This window comes from Ursus americanus, chromosome 34, assembly GCF_024610735.1.
Source record: "Ursus americanus isolate L20-20 chromosome 34, mUrsAme1.1.p, whole genome shotgun sequence".
Classification (NCBI taxonomy): Eukaryota; Metazoa; Chordata; class Mammalia; order Carnivora; family Ursidae; genus Ursus; species Ursus americanus.
Genome location: NC_142160.1, coordinates 12,303,251 through 12,326,009, shown reverse-complemented (window position 1 = coordinate 12,326,009; position 22,759 = coordinate 12,303,251). Strand labels below are relative to the sequence as shown.

At 40.8% G+C, this 22,759-nt stretch overlaps 1 protein-coding gene across 1 annotated transcript in view; it reads left to right on the top strand.

The window, feature by feature from the left end:
* Nucleotides 1–13,650: 13,650 nt before the first annotated feature.
* The window catches only part of TRPM3 (transient receptor potential cation channel subfamily M member 3), a gene marked incomplete at its 5' end in the record, with an annotated part of 257,261 nt that continues 248,152 nt past the window's right edge, over nucleotides 13,651–22,759 (top strand). Inside the window, 3 exons of the mRNA XM_045772551.2 lie at nucleotides 13,651–13,707; nucleotides 19,174–19,253; nucleotides 20,670–20,874. Of these exons, the coding sequence (XP_045628507.2) occupies nucleotides 13,651–13,707; nucleotides 19,174–19,253; nucleotides 20,670–20,874 (342 nt within the window). The remainder of the gene's footprint in view (nucleotides 13,708–19,173; nucleotides 19,254–20,669; nucleotides 20,875–22,759) is intronic.

Here is a 22,759-nt window from a genome sequence, read left to right as displayed (position 1 = left end):
TAACAGAATGTTTTATTTTGCATACAGCAAGCTAGCACTGTAGCTAACAAGTCTTCATATGATACTCAGAGAATCCAGAGCTGTCATCGTGTTATCAATCCAGACGACAGTGCCTTGGGAGGTAGTAAGAGATAGGCAGTATGCTTTAGGTTTGCAAAGGAAGAAACAGAGGCAATGGAGTGCTTTGTCCTCAGTCATAATCAGAAACACAAGCAGGCTATCATTGCATCTCTCTCTCTCTCTCTTTTCTAAGCAGTCCAGGTAAGAGGATTGTAAGAGCAGAATCTCTGAGTGGTTTAGCATTCACTCTTCTCCAAAGTACTTGTATTGATGTCTGGCACAAAAGCTCAATTTGGTAGTAACAGTGTCTTGGGGAACTCATCAGTTAAGTCTGGAATGTTAAGTAATGGGCAGAGCAGTACAGATGTGGGTAGAATTTGTGCATCTAAGAAGCCCTAGCATTAAACTGAACAAAGCACTTCAAGATTTTTGTCCTCAATCTTATAGACTAATTTATCATTTAAACCTGTCCAGGGCACAAAGAACTCCACACATAGGCAAATACCAGCTCACATCCAGCCATTTAGGATTCTCTTGGAGCAATGTCATTTTTTTAACAACGAAAATGCAGAACTTTCTACTTGGCTAGAACAGAAGCTAGCAAGGACCCTCATTTAAAGGCTACCTAAGAAATAAAAGTCCTGATCTCTGTTATTTTGAATGACACAGACTAAAGTTATTTTTCGGATTGTCTACCATCAGCCTCTATTTTCTTTTTCTTTTTTTTTTTAAAGATTTTATTTATTTATTCGATAGAGATAGAGACAGCCAGTGAGAGAGGGAACACAAGCAGGGGGAGTGGGAGAGGAAGAAGCAGGCTCATAGCGGAGGAGCCTGATGTGGGGCTTGATCCCAGAACACCAGGATCACACCCCGAGCCGAAGGCAGACGCTTAACCGCTGTGCCACCCAGGCGCCCCAGCCTCTATTTTCTAAGACTTGAAAATTTTGAGCAAAGGAGTGATATAACATGATCTAAATTAAGTGGGAAAACATAATCGATGGGCAATTACACTACTTAACAAACAGCTAAATTTAAATGATGACATCTACTGACACTAAGAAAAGACTTTGTGTACCTTCAAAATAACATGGCAATCAAAAAGCCTCCCTGAGATTTTCTCCTTAGATTCCAAAATATTGATTTGGGGGCCCAGGCATTCCAGAATGATAGTATGGACCCTACTGTCTTTCAAATGTGCTAATAAGCTATAATGCCAATGAAAGGAAGGGTGGAGATTTGATTTTAATACATTTCTCTCTTTTCATTGCTTTCCAGCATGTTCTCTGTAATGTAGAACTGGTGAAAGCAGAACTTGGGAGTGTGTCTGCCAGATTCCAACAACATAAGAAAACAAAACAAACCTGTGCTTGGGTATGTGTGCACGCGCGAATGCACACCGGGCACGCGCATGCGTGGAACCCACGGGCATGTGACCTAGCGTAATCACTCAGCCAGTCAATGGCAATGCCTTAGGACTGACAGGTGCATTTGGCCCAGTATTGCAAGGCTCAACAGTTCCACTGGTGCAGAACAGGTTAGGAAGATAGAAGAGCAAGGTGTTCTATTAGTGAATATCTTTAAAGCATGATCCATCCACAATCGATGGATCTTTTTCTTGATAACTGTGTAATATTATCCATTATTTTAACAAATGTTTCTTAAGGATCTATTAGGTATGGGGTTAGGGAAGAGAGTGAAAAGGTAAGTAGATATGGCCCCAGCCCTAAATGAGCAGGGGGATATAGAATAACTGCAACCGTGAAGAAAGATAGTGTTAACAGTCAGGGAAAGGACAAAGTGCTTGGAAGCTCAGGGGAGGAAACACTTTCCATTGTAGAGATGGCAAGAGGAGAAGAAAGGAAAATTAAAGCTAAATCTTAAGAAGTAGAAAGCCTGAGAACAGCTGATTAAATTGAAACCTCCCTGAAATTATAGAAATACTGAAGGACAAAAGTCAATTAATTGAAAGAAATGCAGCAAAAATCATTTAAGTGCCTCCTCTATGCTGAGAGCACCAGTGGTCTTCCAGACCCAGCCCCAGGTCCTCTCCTGGCCAAAACTGACCCTTCCGTCCTCCGAGCATCCCCGCTCAGTGTGTCTCTACATCTCTTATGTCACTTATGCTATTCCGTGTGCCTGCTTTCTACTTCCTAGCTGTGTGACATCGAACAAGAAGCCTGACTTCTACTGCCTCATTGTCCCTATCTGTAAAATGAGCACAATAAAAGCACTTACTGCACAGGTGTGTTAGGTTCAATTCGTTAATATAAGGACATAATTAGACCAGTGTATACATACCGTAAGGGCTATAAACCTGCTATTGCTATTATTTTATGTTATTAATAGTAGCTTTTCTTTCTTTCTTTCTTTAAATTATTTATTTGGAGGAGAGAAAGAGAACGTGAGCGGGAGGCTGGGCAAAGGAAGAGGGAGAGAGAGAATTGTAAGCAGACGCACCCGTGGGCCCGGAGCCCACACGGGGCTCAGTCTCAGGACCCTGAGATCATGGCCTGAGCCAAAACCAACAGTCTGATGCTTAAGTAACTGAGCCATTCCGGCACACCTATTGTAGCTTTTCGTCCATCTTACTGATTTCCCTTCAGAACAGTGCTTTTCCAGCTTTAATGTAAAGGAATCACCTGGAAATCTTACCAAAGTGTGGGTGCAGATTAGATAGGTCTGGGGTGGGGCCTAGGAATATGCATTTCTAACAAGACCCCATGCTGCTGGTTTGCAGACTACACATTGGGTCTGGAGTTAGGGTCCATGTGCTGGCCCACAACCTGTTTGTGAATGACAAGAGAAGTGCAAAAACTGAGAATAAACATCCAGAAATTTCTATAGCACTTTGCCATTGCCACAAAGTCCAAGTGCATCATTTTGCAGCGTTTTACAAAACGATCAGTTTGTAATGGTCTGAACTTTTTTTTTTTTAAATAATGATCCTTCAGCACAGATCACTTGAGAAGCATTGCTGTAGCACACAATATAAACGGAAAAGCAGATACAGGGTCTTTGTAAAGTTTTGTACTTCCTCTGCAACTAAAGCAGTTTTGCACATGATCCGTGTTCAACAGATACTCTTAAATGCTGATGTAAATTAATTTAAAAATAAGCGAATGCAGCCCTGATTGCCCATTTTCAGATTTTCCACACAATGGTTAGAGTCAGGGCTCCAGGCAGCATCAACTTTAATGAAGTACAATTAGCAAGTCCACAACTAAGCTTCTACATTTTATTCTTAATGGTTGTTTAAAGACTTCTGCATTAGAACTGTTAGCATAGAGAAATATTTTCTCAACCTGGTTCTCGCTTGTGAAGTATTGGATTTGTACATTTGTGAAATGCATGCCTTCTCTCATAATAATTCACTTTCAAATAACTAACTCTGGGATTTGAAGTGGGACAAAATACATAGACTCTTGTGCATTCGTCACATTTACTGTGACCTCGGGTAGACTCAGTATTTCAGAGTAATGCACACCATAGTAGGACATGTGGTACTCAAAGGAAAAGGAAGAAAGAAATACATTTGAACAGAAGAAACATGGTATTATTTTGTGTGTGTGTGTGTGTGTGTGTGTGCGCGCGCGTGTGTGAAAGTCAACTAGTACTACCGTCTATTATATGCCTTTACCCGAAGTGACAGTGAATGGTCACACACAGTATTTTAATACAGAGATAGCATCCCAGAGTCAAGAATTTCACATGAGTGTGTGTGTATGTGTGTGTGTGTGTATGTGTTTTATGACTTTCCTTTGCAGTTATATTGAGCTAGAAACAAGGCGTCATTCACCAGAAAGAAGTTAGTTTTTTACTAAATATTGGAGAAAAGACTTAAGATCTCTTGCACACTTAGGGTTTGGAGTTTAAGTTGGTAGGTGAAACAGGATACTTGGTCTCTGCTCCATGATTTCTCAGTGATTAATGACCTGACTTTACTTCCAGAATAGTTATCACACTTACCTTTCATGTGCTAATAGGAATCTTAGGATAGATCACATTATCGAATTAAATAAACCTCTAGAGAATTGCTACATAATGAAAATTTACATTTGAAACATTGAATTGTCCACAACCCCCTCCATGCAGGTCATGAATATTATCTGTTTATATTTCCTCAAAAGGTAGTGTTCAAATTAAAGACTAACTTATATTATGACATTTTTACTCTCCTCTCTTTATCTGGAGCAGTCGCGGATCTGAAAGAAGGTTGATGTGGCTGGAGCTAGTGAGCTGGGATGTGAGAAGTATGCAAAGCTTGGGAGCAGTTGAGGAATCTAGATTGTCTTCTAGAAGTAGTGAGAAATCACTGGACAATTTGGGGACCAGGGAGATGGAATGCCATGAGCTAATTTATTTTATTTTATTAACTTTTTTTTTTTTTTTTTTTTTTTTTTTTTAGAGAAGGCGGGAGGGGAGCCGGGCAGAAGGAGGGAGAGAATCTTAAGCAGGCTCCATGCTTAGCGCAAAGCCTGATGTGGGGCTTGATCTCATGACCCTGAGGTCATGACCTGAGCCAAAACCAAGAGTCAGATGCTTAACCGACTGAGCCACCCAGGTGCCACAACTAATCCATTATTTTAAATGGTCATCACTAAAACTGTTCCATACGAAACCACAATGATAGAGTCGTGATACTGTGCGTTTTTGTCAAAACTCAGAGAACTGTACGCCACAAAGCAGGAACCCTGAGATAATCTGTGGATTTTACTGAATGAAAATGTATCAATGTCAGTTCATAAATTGGAACAAATGTAGCACACCAAAGCAAGACGTTAAATAAGGAAACCATGGGGAGAGTAGAGGGAGGGAATATAGGAGAACTCTCTGTACTTCTGTTCAATTTTTCTTCAAACCTAACAAATAAATAAAATCTCTTAAATAAGAGGGAACAAGGATGGACAGTGAACTGGGGGGGACAAATTAGGATGCCATCACAGTATGTTTTTTGAATAGCTTTATTAGCATAGCTCCTGTCAGAAGAATAGTGCTATCAGAAATTCATTTTGATATCAAACATTCAAAGATGGGAATTCTCAGTGCCCCTGGGTGGCTCAGTCAGTTAAGCATCTGCCTTTGACTCAGGTCATGCTCCCAGGGTCCTGGGATCAAGCCCTGCATTGGGCTCCCCACTCAGCGGGGACTCTGCTTCTCCCTCTCTCTCAAAAAAATAAATAAAATCTTAAAAAAAAAAAAAAAAAAAAAAACAAAGATGGAATTCTCCATATTAGAGTAAGGTGAGGTGGTAAGAAAATAGAGGAGAAAAAAAATCATGTTGCCATTCAATGGAATGCAAATTGGAGCTTAAAACTCTATTTCTCATTACCTACTGTTTTTACGCCTACTTTTGAATTTGTGTTCATTTCCATGTGCATCAAATTTAAATCAATATATTTAGAGAAAGCTAAAACATGTATCTGCGTCTTCCAAGACCTAAAATCTTCCATAGAGATTTTAGATTATGCTAAGATACGAATAAATCCAAAAGGTAGAACTTAGGTTGGTAGTGAGTATGTAAGGGAAGACATTGACAGGACTGGAAGCTGCCCTAATAACCTTGAACCGTCTCAAAACTGTAGTACAACAGAACCAGAGGCCGAATTTATGTGGATGATTTTATTTCCTATCTAAGAATCTAGTAATTTGACAGAGAAAGATGGCTATCAGACAGAAACGCATTTATGCTGTATTAACTTAATATCTAATAATTTTTCATTTCCTGAGAGTAATAGGAATAGCTTCACATTTACATCGCTGGACCTGTTTGCTTATAACTTGCTTCTGATGATAAAAATGGGATTGATTCGATCTCAGCCTCTCCAGTTAAATAATTCTTGATTGCTAGGTTTTAAAAAAAAGAAGAAGTACAAATCATGGGCAGTCTCTTCACAGTCTGTCCTGAATGATCACCAGGATTTGATTCATCATTTGGTGGTGAAGGAGAGCAAGAGAACACCAAGTTCTGGTCTTGAAAACTCTCTCAATGGCCGAACTTAGAAATGTCAAATTATTAATTAATTGTAATAATGTCTTAATAATACTTGGAGTCTTGTTGAAACAGAATTAGAACTTCTCCTGTGTGCCGGATTGCTACACCAGGGCATTCTTAAGAATGGTTGGCATCTAGTGAGAATTCTTTCAGGGATTATTTATTAATTCAAATCTCCTTATGTACTTTGTCTCAGTAGGCACAAAACCTCGTGCTCTGCTACATTTTTGTTTGTTATTGAAAGAATAATGGTTCTACGAATTGGTAAAAATTAAAATTTAAAGAAAAAAAAAACCCTCATTTTCAAAATGCCTCTACACATACCCTGTACACACTCATGAGGGCAGAGTTGTTGGGGTCTGATTCCCTGAATCCTCAGCTCTAAGAACTGGGAGTGACCTAAGAGATCACCAAGATGAAGTCACTTCCCCAAGGCCACATGCATAGTTGTCAACAAGCCGTGACTAGGATGTGTATCTCAGGACTCCTGACCAGTCAGGCTTCCACCGGGCTCTGCCTTACAACAGCTTTGAATGGATAAAGAAAATCCGGGTTTCAGAAATAAAATCCCACAGCCAGATTTAAGTCTGTCCCTTGTGAGGGTACAGAGTTTGACCTGAGAATTGAAATCACTCCTTGATTAAGATAAATCAGTATCTCAGATAAAGCAGAAGACTCTAAAGTAGTTAGGACTGATGATAAAGAAACTAAAAACAATTGAAAAATGCATATATATGTGTGTATATATATGTGTGTGTATATATATATATATGTATATACATATATACACACACAAATATTTAGAGGTATATGTAAATGTTATATAATGTTATAAATATATTTTAATATAATGTTATGAAATATGTTTTAGAAATAAAATATGTAAAATTAAAAATAAATACAAAAATATGAGTACAATATAAAAATAGTAACAATATAGAATTTACTATGTATTTATTATATATAAATAGAAATATAGAAATATGAATATATATTTATATATTTTAAAGTTTTTATGTATTCGTGTAGAGAGAGAGAGAGAGAGAGAAGGAGATGGAAAGGGGCACTGGTTTCCTTAGCAGTGAATCCTGATGTGGGAACTCTACCACAAATACAACTATGTATCCCTCCTCACCCTCTTCTCAACATCTTGGTCCTTCCAGGGCAAGAGAGGTAAACAAAATGGAAATTAGCCTCTGAATCTATGGTACAGTTTGTCACATAAATGCCACATTTCTACATAACACAAAATGTTTCCATTTCACAACTCACCCTCTTTCTTTGGCTCCTGGCAGTGCAGGAGTGAGTAGGGAAAGGTAAACAGAATTGAGAGCGTAGGGGAGGACATCACCTGACCCCTGCTCCTCATTTACTCGACAGAAAATAAAGTTGTATCTTCCGTGGGGTCAGCCTCCAGGAATATAGACACCACCCCACCCTTCCTCCCCTCACCCTCCACCCTGTCCCCCGTCACTGGTTGTGCACCCATACTATTACACAGATATTTCTAACAAATGACTCATCGCTTTAAACTACCTGACTCCTGTGGAGTGGGTCAAACCTCATTCTCATAGTTTTTTTGGTCATAATTTTTTCTTGCATTTTCTCCTTCTCTGACGAAGTTTCTCCTACCGTTACCTTTTAAAGATGTACACCAGTTTAATAGCGTTGGTACTACGGTGGTTCTGTTTTTCGGTCGATGAAGGCAGTAAAGTCCCTAAGATATGTACGTGGCTTTTGAGTGTTCATGCTACCAGGTATGCAATCAGCTATTACGTTCAAACAAATGGTCAATCCTGGACTCTAACTAGGTTGCTTTTGAAATAGAGGCCTACATCCTCAGGCAATGCTTTGGCAGTCTGTTAGGCTTGATGATGTGTGTATATTTTATTAAGATCAGGATGATTAAAATGCACTTATTCCACTACAAAGAAAAAAAAGATCATTCAGCACCCCTAAAACCAGTCACAGAGTGTAAAGGGATGCAGGGTTCTCTGTACCCTAACGAAAGGAAGCACAAGGGCTTGGGGCCTATCCGGCTAAGCCTGATGGCTGATGTGTAACTTTGACGTGCTATAACCTCTATAAGCTCCAGTTTTTTATTTGGGTAATGGAATTTTATAATACCTGCCTTACAGAGTTACTGCGAATATTTCATGAAATGCTATTTGTGAAAGCATTCCGTGAACTGTAGAATTCTTTACAAATATATGTTACTGCCAAGCAGTGATTAGCTGCTTTATGATGAAGAAACAGTTTTCCCAAGAAACGTGGAAATATATTTTTAAATGGTTTATGAAAATACCTTTGAGATTAACATTCTTACATTTATTCATGTTACCTCTACCTAAGAGTTCTGAATGTGCTTATAATTTACATGGCATGACCCATTGATAAAAAATGAGTTTCATTTATAATTGTAAAGCATAACTTACTGAATCTTTTCCCAATTTGGTGATAAAATATAGTTTAACTTTGTGTTAAGGTGTATATGATTTAAGTATAGAGGCTATAAAGTGAATTTCTGTACAAATAATTTCAGTCCACAAAGAATTATCCCCTAAAAATGATTTATGAAGAATGAGGAATTCATACTCCCATAGAAACCAGGGTAACAAATAGAAGGAAGAAGGGACATGTGCCGTAACAGACCCAGGTGAGGCAGTGCCGTAACAGACCCAGGGTATTGAGTATTGACAATGGTTGATTATAAATTTCCATGTGAAAATAAATAATTATAACCCTGTATGACTTTTCCCCTAATGGAAGTATGGGCAAGGTACGGAAGTAGAACAGGAGTTGTGATGATTCACTGTGTCTGGCAGTGGCCAGCCAAGCATTTTAGAGAACACAGTACTTTGTCCAGAGTCTGGAAGAACGAAGAGACATTTAGCAAGTGCAGATGCTGGAACTTAGCATTCCAGGCAAATGGGACAGCATCTACAAAGGCTTAGAAGTCTGGAATAGCCTGGTGCATAGGGGAACAATTGATAATTTAGTTTACTGGAGCATAATGTGTTCAAAGATTTGGAGGGAAACTGAAAGATTTGCCTAAAATACCTCCAGGATCAGATCCTAAAGGTTTAAATACTGAAATGACCTGATGGTGCTGGGGATGGGGAGCCACGGAAGGGAACTGACCAAGGGATGGCCGTCGAATCGATCATTTTAGGAAGAACGTGTTGGTGGCAGCATTCTCTGGAGGCAGCTGGCTTTATGATATTTCTCTGGCATTGTTTTTTTACTTTATAAGTCAACCGCAACTCTGAATATTAGAGCCCACGATATATTTATTTTTCAAGCATTAGAATAAAAACAAGGAACATTTAAGAGGGATTGGTCCTGTGTTTCCCCACCTTCACTCACTTGTGTGATACACCATGATTTTTCTCCTACCTGCACATGATTTTTACTCTTATTTATTAAATATTTTTTCATGACTCCAAAAGGGAAAATGTAGGTCCCCAAGCAATAGCATTTGTTAAGTTGCAGGGTTATCATTAATTGTATATTATAACATAAGCCCAACTATTAAAAATTGCCCATACCCTAAAATCCCCCTTTAGGAAACACAGGTCCAGGGCGCCTGGGTGGCACAGTCGTTAAGCGTCTGCCTTCGGCTCAGGGCGTGATCCCAGCGTTCTGGGATCAATCCCCACATCAGGCTCCTCCACTGGGAGCCTGCTTCTTCCTCTCACACTCCCCCTGCTGTGTTCCCTCTCTCACTGACTGTCAAATAAATAAATAAAATCTTTAAAAAAGAAAAAAAAGGAAACACAGGTCTGTCTGCTTCTGTCATCTTACAGGTGAGGAACTGATGTGCAAGTAAGTCAAATGATGTGCCTAAGTCCCTGTGCATGTCTGTGATGTCCCAAACACAGTCCTAGGGGCTGGGGCTACACAAATCACAAAACAAAATCACTGCCCTCAAGCACTCACGTGCTAGTGGCAGACGGAGACAATAGGCAAATAATGACGCAAGGACGTGACATACCGCCAGGTAATGTGAAGGGCTGTGAGAAAGACACAGTGTGCCTTGAGATCGCTGGTCAAGGAATGCCCCTTAGGGGTCCCCGATGTGTTCAGGGAGCAAGTTGTGGGGTATCTGAGGATGGAGCTGTCCAGGAAGAAGAAACAGGAGCAAAGGCACCTGGGTGAGAACTTGCCTGACACACTTGAGGAAGAGCCAGGAATTGCAAAGAATGGTGCCACGAAAGCCTGGATCTTTGGCCTACCATCCGTCCCCTGTAGCCCCATCACGCAGACCCCCTTTGTCTATACCAAGGACTGACCAGCACACACCAATCCCAGCCCACTGCGCTTTTTAGTGGAACAGAGCCATGCTCATTGGTTCGCGTGTCGCCCGTGGCTACCGTGGCGCTACGACAGCGGAGTTAAATGGTACGGCAGAGATGATATGGCCCACAAAGAGCCTACGTGATTTGCCATCTGGCCCTTCAGGGAAAATGTTCGCTAACTTCTCCTTTATATCATGCTCTTTGTTGCTCTTGTCATCAGATGTGGGCATCACAGGAAAAAAAAATGCCTTGGACATCTTTAGAACAGTGAAATACGCGTTTTTCCATCTTAAAACCTAGTTGCTACTTGTAGAAAATCTGATTTCCGTTTTTAAAATTGAGTTAGGTACCAGTGGAAAGTTTTTAGTATATTCTACTCAAGTGTGATTTTTTTCTTTAATGATAAATTAGGAGAGTAAGGTACTCTGCCATTACATAAAGAAGAACCACAGTCAGCATTCCCCTTGTGGTTTCCTCTTGTTAGTATTCAAATTATATTCTCTCTAAACTACATCTGAAACAGGCTGGAAGTATATCCTGTCAGGAGTTGCATTGTTGGGTGATGCACAAGATTTTAAAAAGATCCATATGGACAGTGTGGCCCAGAGCTACAAAGGCTCTTTGGAACTAATTACCTTCTCAGATCAAAGGGTCCTCGAGATCATCCTTGACCTCATGTGAAAGCATCACTGTCGGACTTTACCTGGGCCTCCCTGTCTCTTCAGCAAACATGCCCATGGTTCTGGTGATAATATTCTTGTCTTTGGTATAAGGTTCTTGAAAGATGCCTCATATTCTTGTCCCCGTCAAATATTTCTCTCTAGAAAGGAAAAGTAAGCAAAAAGGGGAAAAATGAGTAAAACTAGAGAGAATAGAATTAAGAAAAATACAGGGGCAGTATTTAAAATGCTCAGTGTGAATATGAGTGAACTCAGGATTTAAAGTAAGTCAAATGAAGGGTTAAAGTAGCATCTGGTGAGGAACTAGGTTAAAGAAAGATGAATTTTTCAAGTACTTCTTATATCGGCGGGATCATCTGTAACCAATTTATTTAGTCACAAAGATAGTCTACAGCCTACCAGCCCCGTGTCTCTAGGTGCTTGCCTGCCCATCAGCTGTCCTCCTCCTCTTCTCCTTCCTCCTTCTCTCCCTTCTTTCCCTCCTACTTCTGGTCTTTCTCCTCTTCTCTGTTGCCTTCCCCCACCGCTTCTTCAGACTCTGGAAGATTCATGCAGTACATGATAGAAATTTTCTTTCCACATCTTCCCCACTGAGCCTTCTCTATTTTTTTAAGTAATCTCTCCACCCAGTGTGGGACTCACACTCATGACCCGGAGATCAAGGGCTGCTTGCTGTACTGACTGAGCCAGCTAGGCGCTCTCTCTTTTAACTGTATTCTTCCTAAGTCACTTCCTGAACTACTCTCCCCAGTGACTTCCTGTTATCTTAAGCTTACCAGCTGGGGAAAAAAAAATCTGAAAACCTTCTGACCACAAAGAATATAGTTTTATGACTACAAATATATGGTTACGGGAAGAAAAAAAAAGAAAAAACCTTAGGAAAAAATAGAAAAACAAAAGGAAGAAAATAAAAATTAGCCTCAGTCTCCACTTTAGTGTGTTCCTACCTATTCACTTACTACTTTATGCCTGCTTTTCACACTTAAGAATGTGAAGATATGTATTTCTCTATGTAATTAGTCTTCTGAAACTTGAATCTGATCATCAACAAATGGCATCAGCCATAGTTTTGTTAGCCTCCCGTTGATGGACTTTCATTTCCAACTTTTCTGTATTATCAGTAAAGCTGCAATGGACGTCTTTGTGTGCTCCCATCTCTGGTGATTCCCTGAGATTAGAATGCATGGGAGTGTTCCCACGGCATGCAAAGAGGGGATGCACATTATCAAGGCTGTCACGACATACCACTCTGTAGCCAGACTCCTGAGGACAAGCTCAGGGACTCCATCACGAGCTTCATGCGAAAGCTCAGCCTGCTGTACCACTTGCGTGTACTGCTTCCCTGGTTGAAGGGCATTGAGCAATTTAGTGATTCTTGTGTCTGGGGAACCTCAGTATATGATCGATCAGAGTTTGAAGGAGATCAGTCTTGGAAACAACAGAGAGGCAAGGAGAAGGCAAAGGATTCCATCGAAGTTTGGGATCAGTCCTCCAGTTCACACTATGACTCCCCGTGAGCGTTCGCTTAACACCTACTGGGTATTTTCAGGAAAAATGAAGAAAATCAAAGTGGCACTGCCCTCACAGATTTACAGCCTGGGTTGTTGGCCATAAATACCCGCTTTCTGCTCTGACTTCTGTCTGTGGGGAGAGAGCAGTCCTTTGGAGATGGAATGCTTATATATTTACTTTTTACAAAGCATTCTTGTTGAAATTGGAGCTCTTTTCTCTCCCAATTTGTTCACTTACGTAGGTAAGAAGGACTGTTATCTGAAAGATTCACCCACGAGTGATGTTTGAAAGAGCCCTTTCTGCATGAGCCAGAAGCTCCCAGTTGGGCCACTGCAGGTCAAAAGTCACCCTGGTGTGACTGCTCTCAGTCTGCGTCCGTATCCTGGAATGTTCACTCCTCCTCTCTTTTTCAGGGGGAACCGAAAATGGGAGAGTGTAGGTTTCTGATCACACGTTTGCAATTGCAAGGGAGGGGCCAAGGATGAGACGTGCAACCAGACAAGTTTTATCATTTATTGACATTTTAGAAGTTGTGGAAAGCCACTGGCAAAGTCCAACTTTATTCTGCTTGGGCTCATGTTCCGGGACCAAACTATTCTTTCTGAAACATGCAGAGTTGTTAACAGTTCCTCTTTAAAGAATCCATTCTCTGGGGAGGAAGGAACAATGCCCCTTGTGTGTTCGAACCACTCGGAACATTAATACACTGTTTCCTTAGAAGGGTTTGCTTTCCCGAGTTGAACTTTTCAGAACTCAGAACACCTTATCACACTCTGAGAAGCCTTCTCTCTGAAAATGGAAAAAGGAAAGGGGGGAGAGCCTGTAAGGACTCGTGCCACTTAAATCCGATCTCTCCGGGGGTTTGTTTTTCTTCTGGCGTCAGATTAGATGTTCAAATCAAGCAGGGTTTGAGGGCTGCAAGGGAATGTCCATGGGATTCTTAGGCTAATCCCAAAGCGGCACATTCCAAGGGGCTAATCTGCCCAAGTTCATTGCTTACTTGAAACGTCTCTTGGGGGAAGAGCTGGGCAAGTGGCTTTTTTTCCAGTGGGCGGTCATAAGAGCATTATTAACGGGATGACCAGCCCCAGACACAGCAAACTGAAAGCAACAGGAGCTGCTCGTGGGACTGCCTTTGCCACCACCCAGAGTCAGTGCTCAGGTAAAATGATTTCGGCTCGTTTTCTTCTTGCTCAACCTCCCAAAAGTAGATCTGGGGGACCTAGAGGAAGACCACAGGAATGCCCAGGTTGATGCTGAAGGAAGGCTAGAGTCCAAAAGGAACACAGGCATTCAGTACCTTTGGCTCTTTGCTGCTTTGTTCTGATTAGGACAGAGCGTGCATTGGAAACAGGAGAGTCTCAAAATAAGGAACATGGTGAAATTTCACTCGGATTGTTCTATAGATTTAGTGGATTCTTTTTTTCTCTCTCTAATCTTGTGATTAGTGGTCTGGATTGTTGTTGTTCTGTTAAGTTACGTTCCTAAAGGGTGGATTGCAGTAGCACTTCCCAAGACTTTCTGGAGACAGATTTAGTACAGAGTTGATATATGTACTTGTAAACCATTTCTGCCTAGAGAAGTTCTTGATGCTGTAGCTGGTGGGGAGTCAGAAGTATGAAGCATCAGAGTAATTGGGGGAACTAATGTTTGTAGCAGAACCTTGGTAACAAAGAAGTGAAACCTGACTAAATGAAATAACCTAATATTTTTTCCTTTTAGAGGCAATATGTACAGATTTTGTTTATTTCTATCATTTGTATCCTTTGTTGACTGTACATTTTACTTGCAAAATTAGTACTTTATTCTTTGAGGGTAGATTATTGTACTTTGTTCAAAATGTGAAAGTCCTCACTTTTGTTTTCAATACGATGTCCTTTAGTTATTAGCCTTTGAAACCACTTCCCTATTACACATCACGCGTGACTGATAATGCAGAAAGACAAGAAAGAAAATAGCCCTTCATGAACTCGGTCATGGGGATGTGGCTGTTCTACCTTTAGAAAAGAATGTGCACAGTGATTTTCTAAGGTCTGATGGAAGCCATCTTTTCTAAGAGTACACGAGACTTCCGAAGCATATTTAAAAAGAAAAGATTTTAGGGCATTCCGTCCATTGAAGTTTTGCATTAGAAGAGAACTAAAGGGTCAGTAAGAAGCATGGCATGTCAAAACTATTTCATGCTTTCTAACAACAAGGATAGCCGTTCTGAGCTAACTAACTTGGATATTAAAGCCAAGGATGCAGCTCACGCAGAGCAGTTCAAAGCCGTTGGACAAAAGAAAAGGGAATTAGTTTAGGGAACAAGTTAAACCATGATTATACATCAAATTTGCCCTCTTCAAGAAAATAATTTTGAAATCTAATATCTACCCACACTGAAGACCTGAATAAAAGCACAATACAGCAAAAACCACAGTAGAGCATAATCAATTATGCACGATATTTTGTGGGATTTCTAATTCATGTGTTATAAATGCACTTTTTCTCTTGTATATTATACTTTTCTTCTCAAAAACAGAGAGAATTCAGTTCAATTACGAATGTTGGGAAGATTTTTTTTAATGCTACATTCCTTCCCCACCCCCTCCCAATTTTCCATGCCTTTGCAGGGGAAATGGTTAATCTACTGGTAATAAGAAATGGAAATTGATCTTCATCCCTTTCACTAACAGTGAGGTAGGATTTTCACCTTCAAGAAGGTAATTAAGTTGCTAAACTGAAACAAGTCAAGTTACTTTATTTTTAAAAGCTAACGTGTTGGCAATCTCTCTATGTAGTAATTCTGAGTAAAACTTCCAGAGCCTTCCAGGTCGAAACTGGAATCCATGAGTGAGACAAATAATCAAGGTGTCCTTGGAAAGTCTAATTCATCTGTCATGGTTCCCCAGATTCTCAAGTTGGGAATCCTGTTGGAATCACATTTCTTTTTTTTTTTATAATAATTTTTTATTATGTTATGTTAGTCACCATACAGTATATCCTTAGTTTTTGAGGTAGTGTTCCATGATTCATTGTTTGCATATAACACCCAGTGCACCATGCAATATGTGCCCTCCTTAATACCCATCACTGGCCTATCCCAATCCCCCACCCCCCACCCCTCTAAAGCCCTCAGTTGTTTCCCAGAGTCCACAGTCTCTCATGGTTCATTCTCCCTTCTGCTTACCCCTCCTTCATTCTTCCCTTCCTTCTCCTACCGATCTTCCTGCTATTTCTTATGTTCCATAAATGAGTGAAACCATATGATAATTGTCTTTCTCGGCTTGACTTATTTCACTTAGCATAATCTCCTCCAGTCCTGTCCGTGTTGCTGCAAATGTTGGGTAATTGTTCTTTCTGATGGCTGAGTAATATTCCATTGTATATGTGGACCACATCTTCTTAATCCAGTCATCTGTTGAAGGAATCACATTTCTTTATAGAGCTCTTATAATGATCTGCCTCCTTTTACTTCTTGCTCCTATTACAGTGTCTTCCTAATGTCCCACCCCAATCCTTTATCCTAATGAGAGAGGTAAAAAACAGCAGAGTATGTATTACTCTACATGTGGGGACAGACAGGGGGAAAGAGGAGGGAAAGATGCAAGTATGAACTGGGTCTAAGGCATGCCTCTAGGAGTCCAACTCTGTCCAAAAACCAAGACACTCCCAGGCATACCCAGATGGCACTGCCCAGATCAAGGGTATTTAGTATCAATAATATATAATTTGGAAAGGCAGTTTAATAGAGTGGGTAAGAGTGTGAACTCTAGTCACACTGCACAAGTTCAAACTCTGGCTTTAAAATGTACTTGCTGGGGCACCTGGGTGGCGTAGTCGTTAAGCGTCTGCCTTCGGCTCAGGGCATGATCCCAGCATTCTGGGATCGAGCCCCACATCAGGCTTCTCTGCTAAGAGCCTGCTTCTTCCTCTCCCACTCCCCCTGCTTGTGTTCCCTCTCTCGCTGGCTGTCTCTGTCAAATAAATAAAATCTTTAAAAAAATAAAATAAAATAAAATGTACTTGCTGCATCTCTCTGCCTCAATTTCTTCAATGGTAAAATGAATATAATAGTAGTACTTCCCTCATGGGGTCCTTATGAGGATCCATGAAGATAATAACATATATGTCATATTTCCAGGTACACGAGGAGCCCTTTGTAAATGTTAAATATTGAGCACCTACTGAGTTCCAGGTGCTCTCCCTGGATCATGTGCTTTGGTAAATACAACAATGTTCCGAGGTGGTTATGATTATCCTCATGTTAATAGAAAAGACTCAGGGAAGTTAAATAACTTTTCTATACACCATTTTTAGTGGCCGGCTAGGCCTTCTCAGAGCCTACCATCCCTAACACAAAGAGAAATCAAACTAGGCCAGGTCTGTTACAGCAGGTTCATAGTGCTCTTATCTCAACCTGCATCTGAACTTTTAGTACAAGAACCAACCCAGCACTGGTCCCTTTTCTTGAAGTGAAACATGGTACCCAAATAATAATGATACCAAGTTGGTGTGTCAGCTGTTATTACTGTACCCATTTTATAGATGAGAAAAAATGAGGACCACAAAATTTATGTGACTTTGTCCATGGCATAGAGTCCCACTCATGCCACTTTTTCTAATGGCAAACCTCGCCCTCTATCCATGATACTGTTGTGCCCTCTTTCTCTCAGGGAGTATTGGTTGGCACTCCCAAAATTTGCAGATGCTTCTCCAAAAGATCCTTCTAAATTCTAGCCAAAGTGGGCCATAAAGAAGAAAGGAAAGTGCATTCTCCCTTTCCTGCTCCCTGACGTGTAGGGAAAGTTGGTTTCAGATGTCCAGTGAGGAATATTTTTACCGTCTTTCTGCCAAGAGATGTTATCAATGAAAGTATTCAGTGTCTAGGAAAAATCACAGCCTATGAATAGTTTAACTTACAGGCTTTTCACAAAGATAAAGCCTGGTTATCTACGCTGCTCAGCTCATTTCTGCTGCAAAGATGCAACCACTAGCTTTTTCTATATATTTGAGAAGAAAAATCTTGTGAATAGACACTGGAGCTTTCTTCATGCCCAGCTGACAAACAGAACTGCAAATGCTGCCTTTGTGGTTTAAGGGTGCAGAGGGCCACCTGGACCCAGGGATCTCAGAGGCAGACTGGGTGCTCCCCTTCATGTGGACAGTGCATAAACACTGACAAAGGCCAGCATCCCCCACGTTGCTGCTTTTACAATGTACTTTGTCACATGAGATAACTACTGCCTTCTGTGCTGCCTGCTTGTGTAGACTCCATCATGAGAGAGGAGAGAGAGATGGGAGACTAAGGGTTGAGAGCAAACCAGACCTTCACACAGTTTATATAGATGTTTGGATCCTTGGCAGAGTCAGTATCAATTACGACCAACATATGGGGGCTTCTAACAGTTAACACTGGTCCCTGAGGCCAAGTAAACCGCTACATTGCCCTTTGGCCCTGTATATTTCAAGAGTATAAATTTAATCCTGATATTGTGTTACAGAGATGATGATACCATATGGAAATAACTTTACAGGATGCTGTAACAACTTCTGTCTTAAATACTTAGAAAAGGAATCTTCCGAGTAGCTTATGGGATCTCATGGGAGACTCCTCTACTTTTTCAAGAGCTGGTAAAGAAAAGAGTGAAGGGCCGAGGGATGGACACTGTACTTTGGAACAAAGATGGTACAGTTTGCTGGAGCTTCCTTTATCCTGCTGGGAACCCAATCTCAGTGGCCAGACTTCCTGGTAGACAGTCCCAACAATGCCCATTCTAAGAAGCTATGTTTCCCGTGCTTAAAGACGTGTGGAATTACAAAAGAAAAGAAAGGGAAAGAAAAAGTGCTGTCTTCTGTCCTTCCAAAAGCATTACCTGTGAAGGTTCTGGACTGTGGTACAAGCACATTTATCTCCTTATGCTTCCATTTCCTTTCTCTCCTGCTGTGTTTAAGCACTGCTAATTAGGGTTTTAGAAAAAGCAGCATGATGGATCAGAGCTCTTCAGTTGTGTAGTTCTCTGACCATTTCTCTCTTTTTTTATTTTCCTTTTAGAGAGGTGGAGGGAGGGGCAGGGGGAGGGGGACAGAGAGAATCTCAAGCAGATTCCTCAACAAGTGCAGAGCCCAACGTGGGGCTTGATCTCATGACCCTGAGATCATGAACTGAGCCAAAATCCAGAGCTGGAAGCTCAATGGACTGAGCCTCCCAGGCATCCGTTTCTCTTTCTTTCTACAAGGGAAATCAATGGAAGTGTGAGCCATGCGAACCTCATACTTGTTTACATATATCTCCTCCCACCACTGAATATTTGCTATGTACAGGGATATACACATACTGCTCTGTGTTTCTCGTTTTCTCTGTGAATAGCATTGTTTTTCTGCCTTCAGAAGTCATTAAGAATTCGTATATGGTTCCATCACTAACATTTTTTTTTATTATGGTCATTTTCTTTGACTCAATATTATAACATTAATCAACGGGTTCTGGCAGCAACTGGTTTTGTTACATGCAGCATTTATGTGTGAAGTAACCACAATTTCAATTCGGTTTATGAGATACCAGCCTATTACATGATTATAAATTTTGCTTCCTAGACAAAAATACTTGAAGGTTATGTTCACCTTTCCTCTTTTTTTTTTTTTTCAGGCTCAGAAATCCTGGATAGAAAGAGCATTTTATAAAAGAGAATGTGTTCACATCATACCCAGCACCAAAGACCCCCATAGGTAATCTTGCTGTTTCTATAATGAAGTGAGAACACAGCGTAGCAATTACGGGAACAAAACTACAATGGTAATCACTCTCCATTGCCAGGGAACCAATGTCAAAGATCCTTTTTTTTTTTTTTTTTTAGTCTTTGCTGGGCATTTCTGAAGCAATCTTACATGTATACACCCCATAATATGCCATGCCTACAGTTAATTCTTTAAGAGACTGTACAAAATAACAGATACCCCATTGGGAAGGAATTAATCACTGTCTGTAAGTGGGTTATGTGTATTTTTAGTATGGTTACTGATTTTCACTTTTAAGCATTTCATCAAAATGCTTAGTTTGTACCAACATCCTCTGCTATAATGAAAAAGAGCTTTTTAAATAAAAGACTCCTAGAAGATTACTAATTAGACTGCTGACCTTCAGATTCCTGTCTAAGCACATTTTTAGTATCCTACTTACTTTATCTTTAGGACCATGCTTACCTCCCTGAATTTGCCTTAAAGATTAACAGCATATAAGGTAGGACGGACACATTTGGGATGTGGTAGCATATGAATGTCTGGAAATACCTTTATGAAAAGGCAACATAACCAAGCAATTTACAGTACAGACTGTAGAATCATATAGACCAGCTGTGTAACCTTGAGCAAATTTCCTGACCTTCAAAACTGCAATATTTTACTCATAAAATGAATGCGACATCATTTGTATTTAATAACTGATAACTATGTATCAGTATTATTATTAATAATTATAATAGTGGTACAAGTAAAGTATGAAGGAAATGTATTGGTATTATTACCAATTGTTATAATAGCAATAGTGGAAAAGTATGAAGGACATTTTCATGATGTGAGGAGGGACTTTTGTTTTCGAATATCTTGTGAATAATATTTTTGTCGTTTCTTTGGGAACACTTAAGCTGTAGGTTTTTATTCTCAGAATTGGATATTTGACAGTGAATGTCAATTGGGGAAAGACAAGTCAGGTTGTGACTCATGTATGAGTGAGAGTCCTTATTTAAATGTGCATGCTAATATTCTTCCCTCAAAGCTGCATAGCGGCTTTCATGCAAGATTTGATGGATGGGAGGAGTGAGAAGTAGAAAAATCGATAGGGCTTTTTTTCTCCCCCGCAGGTTCCGATCCCGAACAATATGGCAAGTCTGAAAGGGGTGGGTGGAGAAGGCCAGGAAGCATGTGATAGCTTATCCAGCTAAAGGAAAATGGGGAGGGGTGGAAAAGACCATTTGTATGTCAAGTAAATCCTGAGTTCACTGTTTGCCTGAAAGAGCCATTTCGTGGGGCTCTGCACAAGAGCTGACCGGCTCGCTATGGTGTGTCGATCTCTCTGGCAGGTTGCCTTAAGTGGATGTTCCAATAACGGCAGATACAAGGGATTCACTTTGACCTCTTCTGTTGCAGGTGTTGCTGTGGGCGTCTGATCGGCCAGCATGTGGGCCTTACTCCCAGTATCTCCGTTCTTCAGAATGAGAAAAATGAAAGTCGCCTTTCCCGAAATGACATCCAGTCCGAGAAGTGGTCCATCAGCAAGCACACTCAACTCAGCCCGACGGATGCTTTTGGGACCATTGAGTTCCAAGGTGGTGGCCATTCCAACAAAGCCATGGTAATCAGAAACCCATTCAGTTGCTTCCCAAATTCTCAAGTCCTGCAAAGGAGAGGTGAAGAGCTGGAGATTGAGCCTTTGGATTTAATCCCACCTCTGCCAGATCCAGGCTGGGCAAGAGGCTCTGATGACCTTGGCCCTGTGCATCTCCACTCTCCTCTATAGAATGGGGGAAAGAAAAGCTTCCTCCCAGGATTTTTTGAATAATTAGTATGATTATCGAACGCAGTGACTACTGTTACTATTAATAATAACAAGTGGCTTTCTGTAGTGAGCCACTGTTTATTATGTTACTCTCTGGGTCTCATCCCTTAGGGCATGTTTTTCTGTTTCCTTTGGTAAAAAAGAAAAAAAAAACTTACCTTTAGGTTTCTGTTTTGTTCTATTAGTAACTAGCATTTCTTTCAATTCAAGGTAGAAATGGTCACCCCAGACTGTTCTAAGAGAGATCTTGCCACCTAAAGTGAGTGCTTTTGCTCCAACAGCTGTGTTCAATAACGTTCTCAGTAGAAGAGCTCCATAAGAAAAGCGTTTTGTTTGGGACGGAGGCTTTAGGAAATAATACAAATTTTACTTCTAAGAGCTGTTGCTTCTAAATTTCAGCTTTCATCATGAACATCTCCCTACTTGGCCGACAGATTTTTTTCCAGGAGATTCTAGAAATGCTATATTTCAACAAGCCTGCTTGTAACAGAGAGGGTTAGTTGAGGGTGGAGCAGTTGGAGGTGGCTGCTTTAAGGCACACCACGAAGGTTTCCAAGTGTGGAGAGGAAATTCTGCTTAGAGAAGCATACTGAAAAATGCAAGGGGAGTCACTTCACACTAGTCACAGACTAAAAATGTGCAAAAAAGCCACCTCTCTCCCCTCTCTTCTCTCCTCCCCTTTCCTCCCCTACTGCTGCAGGATTTTCTTCACCACGAATGGCTGACTGAGCTATTCTCATAGTTTTTCCCTAAGAAAATCAATACTGAGTTCTACATTAGAGTAAAAACAATTTTGAGCAGTGTATTGGGAAGAAGAGGATGCTATGTGCAGCCCCCAGTAAGGTCTGGGGAATAAAGTGGCACGAGCAGGGGGGGTAGTTAGTCTTGGCCTGTACAGAACCAAGGGTGATGGAAATTTGGCAATATCCTCATCCACCACCCAAGGGATGTATTGCCCTACACAAAGTCATTAAAGTCCCCAGCTCCGCACAATTCCCATTCACAGTATGGGATTGAACCATATACACTGGGGATCCTCTGGAACCATGCATTAATTATAAGTCACGTAAGTTCATCCTTTAAGAAAAGTGCTGCAAAAAAAAAAAAAAAAGAAAGACAGAAAGAGAGAAAGAAAAGAAAAGAAGGAAAGGAAAGGTGAAAAGAAAAGAAAGAAAAGAAAAAGCAAAGGGATAGAAATGGATCCATGAAGGGCCAAAGTTCTTCATTGGAGATGAGACTATGATAATGTTGAGAGTGAAGTGTGCCCCCCAAAAAAGAGTGCCACAGATGAGGAAGTGGCTTAGTAGGCAATGACCATGGTGGAGTGGTATACCCAAGTGACGTCACAGGGAGCTTGAATGGTGCCCGCAAGCTTTGTACCCATGTCACACAGGTGATATATGATATATGTATATTATGACATTTAGCAGCAGAGGAAAAACTTGAAGAGGCAAATATTTCAGGCTGCTCTGGAAGTGTGAATACATATGACATCGAACTTCAATAGCCCTTCCCAGCCCCACGTAGCTCTATGAAACCCAGAATAATCTGTTGACCATCAGGTTACGAAGGGTCAGCTACATGATTAGTAGATCCCAGTAGGCCCCCAGCTGGGGCAGGGAAAGCCATTCCCTGTTCCCATAGCTGACAACCCCAACTCACAGTAGACAGGCAACAATCC